General features: G+C 33.3%; 2 protein-coding genes across 2 annotated transcripts; one reads left to right on the top strand and one right to left on the bottom strand.

Annotated features, from left to right (window-relative positions):
- The first annotated feature begins 961 nt into the window (after positions 1 to 961).
- On the top strand, positions 962 to 3,180 carry LOC113780304. The gene is made up of 5 exons (XM_027326115.1): positions 962 to 2,031; positions 2,147 to 2,424; positions 2,501 to 2,655; positions 2,727 to 3,024; positions 3,146 to 3,180. The coding sequence occupies exons 1-5, from the start codon at positions 962 to 964 to the stop codon at positions 3,178 to 3,180; spliced, it is 1,836 nt and encodes a 611-aa protein (XP_027181916.1).
- An 845-nt stretch (positions 3,181 to 4,025) lies between these two features.
- On the bottom strand, positions 4,026 to 6,400 carry LOC113781280 (upstream activation factor subunit UAF30-like). The gene is made up of 3 exons (XM_027327188.1): positions 6,033 to 6,400; positions 4,388 to 4,534; positions 4,026 to 4,213 (listed from the first exon to the last, which is right to left on the bottom strand). Exons 1-2 carry the CDS (start codon positions 6,270 to 6,272, stop codon positions 4,409 to 4,411), a joined length of 366 nt encoding a protein of 121 aa, XP_027182989.1. The 5' UTR covers positions 6,273 to 6,400; the 3' UTR covers positions 4,026 to 4,213; positions 4,388 to 4,408.
- Between the last annotated feature and the right edge of the window lie 1,004 nt (positions 6,401 to 7,404).

Genomic DNA, 7,404 nt, shown 5'->3' with positions numbered 1-7,404 from the left:
TGTTTTTCTGTTCTACTCTCGTCCTGGTTATTCCTTTGACTAAGCTATATTAAGCTGTGATCCCAAAGATGCTTCATGTACTATAAGAACTCTGCACTGATCTAGACATCAATTCTAGCACGAAATTTGGATTAGTTAGTTGTTATCATGACTCCTAAGTGATTAGTAACCTAGACAATTAAAAGCATATGAATTAAGAATATTTGGTATCTTGTTGTTTTGATTAACTCATTGAGTACCATAATTTTATGAAATAGTGATTTTTAAGCACAGGGTATGAAGGATCACTAAGGACACATAAAAGAATTCCCTTTTCTGGTAGGACGTATAGCAAAGTTTTATTTTCCAGAAATATTCACACAAATACAAATGTTTGCTGTTCAAGCATTAATTTCTGAACTTCTATTGTTGTTGCTGTTATGTCCTTTACCTATGTTTTCATTGGATTTGCACTCGGCCTTGCAAAAATCATTGGTAATAAGACTGAATTTCTTGTGCTGGTCTGGTCTGGCTTATTTTCTGAATGCTAGCTTTATTTTCTTTTATCAAGTGCTGGTCTGGTCTGAATTTCTTGGTTTCTTATGAATATTCTAATATATTTGGCAGTGCTTAAATGTCTTCATCCGCTTCAAAGAAACAAAGTAGAAAAAATGCACCGGGTGCTCGATTGGATCCCGGGTGGGATCATGGAATTGAAATTGATGCTAATAAAAAAAAAGTTCAGTGTAAATACTGTGGGATTACTCGAGTTGGTGGTGTGTATAGGCTTAAGCATCATTTAGCTTGTACACATACAAATGTTGAACCATGTCCCAGCGTTCCTGAAGATGTTAGAACCCAAATGTTTGATTTACTAAGTGCAAGTTCTGAGGAATCAAGGAAAAAAAAACAAAGGGTTAGTACCATGTATGATTTAGAAGAAGAAGAAAGTGAAGTTAAGTAGCAGGCTAAAAAATGTTCTATGGACAACTTTGTTGTGAGAAAATCTGGGGGGTTGAATGTGAGACAAACAACCATAAGTGAGAAATGGAAGAAACAAGATAGAGATGAAGTTTGTCAAATAATGGCTAGGTGGTTCTATACAAGTGCCATTCCATTTAATGCTGTAAATAACCCATTATTTCCTTTAATGATTAGGAAATTGGGAGAATATGGAAAAGGACTTAAACCACCTTCATACCATGAAATGAGAGTGACCTTTTTGAAAAAAGAGGTGCAAGAGACATTGAATTTGCTCAATATGTACAAAAAAGAGTGGAAAAAAACTGGTTGTACTATTATGTCCGATGGATGGTCTGATCAGAGAAAGAGAACAATGAACAATTTTCTTGTGAATAGTCCAGCTGGTACTGTGTTCTTATCTTCGGTAGATACCACTGATATTTCAAAAACAGCTCAAAAATTATTTGAATTGTTAGATGGTATTGTGGAAAAAATTGGAGAGGATAATGTTGTGCAGGTCATCACCGATAATGCTTCTAATTATAAGACAGCTGGAAAAATATTGATGGAAAAGAGAAAAAGATTGTTTTGGACCCCTTGTGCTGCTCATTGTATTGATCTAATGTTAGAAGATTTTCAAAAGTTTGATTCTCTCCACAAAGTTACTATACAAAAAGCGAAATCAGTGGTTACATATATTTATTCATGGGGTACAGTTATTAATTGGATGAAACAGTTCACTAATGGCAAGGAGTTGATTAGACCTGGAGTTACTCGTTTTGCTACTTCATACTTGACCATGAGACGTCTTAGCGAGCTGAAAGGGAATTTGTTTAACTTTTTCTGTTCGGATAAAAAGAAAACAAGCATGTATGCTAGGAGAAACAAGGGGAAAAAAATTGAGAGCATCATTTTTGATAATCAACAATTTTGGCCAAATGTGGAGTTATGTTTAAAGATAGCTTCGCCTCTTATCAAAGTATTGAGGATGGTTGATTCTGATGAAAAACCAGCCATGGGCTTTCTCTATAAAGCTATTGATCAGGCAAAAGAAGAAATCAAACAAAATGTGAACAATATTCGAAAGAGGTAAATTTTAAATAAATTGTCATATTAATTATGAGTTCATTTATAATTTCTGTGTTGGATAGTAGAATGAATTTTTTTAGTTATTTTTTTAACCAAACTCATGTTTATGTGCTAGATTTGAATCGGCATTTGCTATCATTGATAAAAGATGGGAAGATCAATTGAGTCATCCTTTACATGCCACGGGTTATTATTTGAATCCTCAATTTCAATATAGTCCAGATTTTCAGTCGGATGCAAATATAAAACGTGGCCTTTATGATTGCATTGCTAAGATGGTTCCCGAATCTGGTGAAAGGGTGAAGATTGATTTGCAATTAGATGATTTTCGACATGCAAATGGATTATTTGGTCATGAAAATGCTGTACTAACAAGAAACAAGAAATCTCCTGGTTAGTTACTAGTTGAACTTTGTGTTTTTATTTTTAAAACCTTTACTAATTTGTTATTTATTTTAATTTCCTACAGCTGATTGGTGGGAATCTTATGGCGATGAGTGTCCAGAGTTGAAAAATTTTGCCATTCGAATTCTCAGTTTAACTTGTAGCTCTTCTGGATGTGAGCGAAATTGGAGCGCATTTGAATTGATAATAATGTTTTCATATAATATAATATCTCATTTAGTATAATATTTTGTTTAGCATTTGAATTTAAGTTCGTAGTGTAACTGTGTAAGTTCTTTCAATTTCAATAGGTACATTCTAAGAGAAGAAACCGTTTGGCTCAAAAAAGAATGAATGATCTTGTGTTTGTGATGTACAACTTGAAGTTGAGAGAGAGACAAAGGCAAAGGCAACGTATTATTGAAGAAATTCCTTTTGAGAATTTGCCTTCAGATGATGAATGGGTGACAGAGAGAGAAAATCCAACTCTTCCAAGAGAAAATAGCTGGTTACGAGTTCTAGATGACAATCCCAAATGTGACACTTCAGATGAAGAGGGAAATGAAGATGATGAAATTGAAATACTTACAAGAAATGTGCAGAGAGTTTGTAAGTTTCTTTCTTTCTTCCAATTTAAGTATAAAGTTTATCCTTTTTTTTGTTTTTATAGTTTTATTTTGCAAGTTCTCTTGTTTTTGGTAACTTTCATTATTATTGTTTGTTTATTTAGATGATCATGAAGATCGTCAAACCCATGTCCGTTGAAGACAAGTTAATAAAATGAAAGAGATTCATGTTATTGATGAGGATGATGGGCCTTCAACTGAATTCGACCGCCAAGATGATGATTATCTTGATATGGTTCTCGAAACTGATCTTCAAATGGGAACTAATGATTTGAATGATACTAATTTGGATAGTGATGAAGATAATGCCGAAGATGAATTCCAAGAGAATTGGGATGGTGAAGATGATTGGGAAAATAATGATTTTGATAATATGGATTATGGGAATAATGAATTTGATTCAAACGATGAAAATGATTGGTTATAAATTAATGTATTTCTGAATTATTATGATACTTGAAAATGATGAATTGTTGCTATTTTATTTTTTATTTTTTCATGTTTGTTTAAACATGACAGATGACATTCTAGTAGTTAATTTTGATCTTGAAAATCTTTTTGGATGTTTGGCTTTTTAGTATTTGTGAAGGTTGATGATTATTTTATATTTGAAATTATGATTGTGTAAACTGTGAAGCATTTGGTTTTAAGACTTGAAATCATGACAGATAACAGGTTTATATTCTCTTCTTTATTACTTGTCAGATAGTAAGTAAAAAATACTATATATTTATGAATAACTTATTTATTTGATATCTTTTAGGATGTACAAAATAATATATGAATTTCAAATTCATTAATTTAGTAAATTTAGGAGTTTTTGATAGGATCTTACGATCCTACGATCCGATTCTGTGAAACTAAAATCGATCCGACGTAAGATCTCGATTTTACAAACCTTGTGTACGCCTCATAATTTATCAATAAGAGAAGCCATTAAGCCCAAAAACAAAAAATTCCCCAAAACCATCAGAACAGTGGAACATGTTTGCCGTACAAACCCTATGCAAGTTTTACGCCATCATCGAGATAACATAAAGATAACATCTAATCTGTGCGCCAGATTCACTATCCCTCGTCCAAAAAGACAACAGAAGGGGAAGAAAGAGACTGAGAACAAAAGAGGATATGTTCTACTTCCTGAATTACAAATCTACCCGTCGACTAGAGAGATTGAGTTTGTTTGGATAAGAATTTATTTGGATGATTTATTTGATCCAGTTACTGTAGCACTTTTTGTGATGTGATGTATGTGAAATAAAAAGGTGATTGGAAATTGTGTGTATGATGCAAGCAAAACAAAATCTGAAATTTTTATTTCAAATTCTTGTTGTCCAAACAAACTCACTATCTTTTCTAAGAAATGTTTATGCAGCCTTCTGGAAATGCTTGGAAAGCAGCTTCGCAATCTCAGTAAATCCAACTTTCTCCTTGCCTTCAAATATGGTCTTCAGCTTCTCATCACAGTAGATCTCTTTCTTGTTGTTTGGATTCTGTAATACAAGGAAACCACAACAAAGTCATGTACCATATTTTTGAAGTAACCTTGAGGAAAGTTTCTAGTCTCATGCAATAAGAAATCGTGATTAACTATGCATATGCAACACAAACTAATTGCACAGATTTTCTCCATGCAGATTTCAAAATTCTTCTTAAAATCTACTACTCAAGACAAACAATATAAAAGGCAGCATGACCCTGAATTTCTGCAACAAGCATAGGTAATGAACTCCACCTTCTGTCATCTCAAGGGAAATTATACGCCAATCCATCAGGGTAGCAGTATTCTTGACAGAGAAGTACAATAATTATCAAAATTAAACTAATTTTGCAAGCAGTAAAGAAACCAGAATGTCTATATTAAAGTTGCAGTGCAAAATTTCACATACACAAAATAAGATATGATAAAAATTGACACAAGACCAAGGGATCCAATTTCCCCTAGTGGCTCCAATACAGAAAATAGATGAATAAAAGAAAAGAAAAGAAAAAACTAAGAAAAACAAACCATTCCAAATTAGAAAGAAGAAACAGGGAAGGACATACACTCACACAAGTAAGAATTATTCATTAGCCTGCAGAAGAATGTCAATGGAATCTTTTAATTACCTAGTCATTGTACAATATCAGTTTGGTTAGAAATTTGGGCACTACCCCTTTAGACTCCACCAGATCAAATGCACAATAAACATGCATTCTATCAGTATTAGCCTTGCAAATTTATCACATCAATAACAGCAACAATGAACAGAAGCCATAACTCAAAACCGTTCACACGCCTTTCTATTAGTCTTCTACTCAAAGAATACCAGAAAAGAATGGGAAAGCAAATACAGAGAACACAAAAGTTTAAAGAGAAACTAGGATTCTCAGACATAAGAGGCTAAAAATTAGGGGTAGGCCACTGGACAATAGGATAACTCAAATCCTACAACAGCAATGGTTTCATTCACTCCTCATCCCCCTCCGTTCCCCAGAAAACAGAGCTTAAAACTTCCCTTCCTGTTTTATGGATAGCCATTATGCCTAGAGACCTTGTATTTACAGTACTTAAATATACACATATGCATTTAAACAGACAAAAAGTAAATAGTTGCAAACTACCCAGGCACTTCTCTTATTATACTTTTTCTTCTTCTTTTCCCCGAATACACATACTCTATTGCTTCACAAGGACATCAACATCGTTGTATATTTGCCTTTACATTGACATTCTTAAAAGACAGAAATTCACAAAGAAAATTTTAAAAAATCAGTCTCAATAGACTACAATCATGATATCTCTGCACGTCTTTGTCCAGAGACATATTATTGCCTGATTCCGTACACAATCAACAACCAACAGAAGTTGAGCCAACAAACAAAAAAAGCAAATGTAAAAAAAATTAGTCACAAATTAGAAGGTAATGAGCAGATAAGTTAAACAATCATCTAAAATTTTTTATTAAAAAAATCCACTGAAATGGAAAAGCTACTCGTATATTATTAGACCTGAAGCTTTTTGGATTTGACGTAAACCCAGACTTTCTTGACGGCGTCAGTGCGGGAAGTTTCAGGTGCACCAACGAACTGGCGGAGAGCAGGGGAGACAGGCTGCGTCTTCAGGATGCCATTTCTGCGGCCAGAAGTTTTGGCAGCGGCGGAGCCGGCAGTGGTGGAGGTGACGGAGGTCTTAGCGGCTGCCATGAGTGCTCTGCAGCGGTTTCCGAAAACCCCAGCGGTCGACGCCATAGCGGTTGCTCGATTTCTCTCGCTTCGGTAATCGGAAAAACCCTAGAAAGAGAAGAAAGAGAGTGGAGTGAGAATGTGAGGGGACTGGGAGTGAAGAAGGCAGAGTGGAGGGAAAATGTGAGAGAAGACAAAAGGGCGAGTCTTTCGGGCTTTTTTAAACTGTTTTTCAGGTCTCAAATTTGTACTTATTAGCTAATTTTAAATGTTTGAATTGAGAGTTTTTGCAAAAAAAAAAAAAAAAAAAATCTCGATAATTTTTTATTTACTTTTTCATTCAAATATATCAAATCGTTATTATTTACTTTTTTAGCTTATGTAGATCAAGTCATTATAATATATATTTTTTTTTGTAAAAACTCTATGAATTTTACAATCCAAATGGGCTTTTGGTATTTTGTGTTGTTTTATTTCTTAGAATTTGCTTGGTTTTTATTTTCTCTCTTTTGTTTTTGGTATTTTAAGAAAGAATTTGGGCATTCAAAGGTTGAGAATTTTGAATTTGGTTGACCCTTTTAGGAAAAGAGATGATGAGAGTTTTTGCCAAAAAAAAAAATTTCTCGACAATTTTTTTTATTTACTTTTTTACTTTATATATATTAAGTCATTATAATTTATTTTTTTAACTCATGTATATCAACTCAGTATAGTATATTTTCTGTAAAAACTCTACGAATCTTACAATCCAAAGGGGCTTTTTGATATTTTGTTTTGTTTTATTTCTCAGAATTGGCTTGGTTTTTATTTTCTCGCTTTTGTTTTTGGTATTTAATTTTTAAGAAAGAATCTGGGCATTCAAAGGTTGAGAATTTTGAGTTGGGTTGACCCTTTTAGGCAAGAGATGAAAAGTATTTTACAATGTTGGTAGAGCATGTTGATCATATCATCTTTATTTTAGGGTTAATTTCAATAAAGCCCTTGAAAAATACATTTTCTACACATTACTCCCTAAACATAAATTGAAACAATTAAATTTTCCAATGAGGTACAATTGGGTTGGGTATTCACACATGATTTTCGTACAGTGACTAATTTATCCCCACAAGTTCTTAGTTACCAAGGCTCCGTTTGAATTTGAGAGTTTTTGAAATACTTGTTTTTCATCTACAATGCTACAGTAATACACAAACAAAAA

Source organism: Coffea eugenioides, chromosome 8 (genome assembly GCF_003713205.1).
Source record: "Coffea eugenioides isolate CCC68of chromosome 8, Ceug_1.0, whole genome shotgun sequence".
Classification (NCBI taxonomy): domain Eukaryota; kingdom Viridiplantae; phylum Streptophyta; class Magnoliopsida; order Gentianales; family Rubiaceae; genus Coffea; species Coffea eugenioides.
This window is presented reverse-complemented; position numbering and strand designations above follow the sequence as displayed.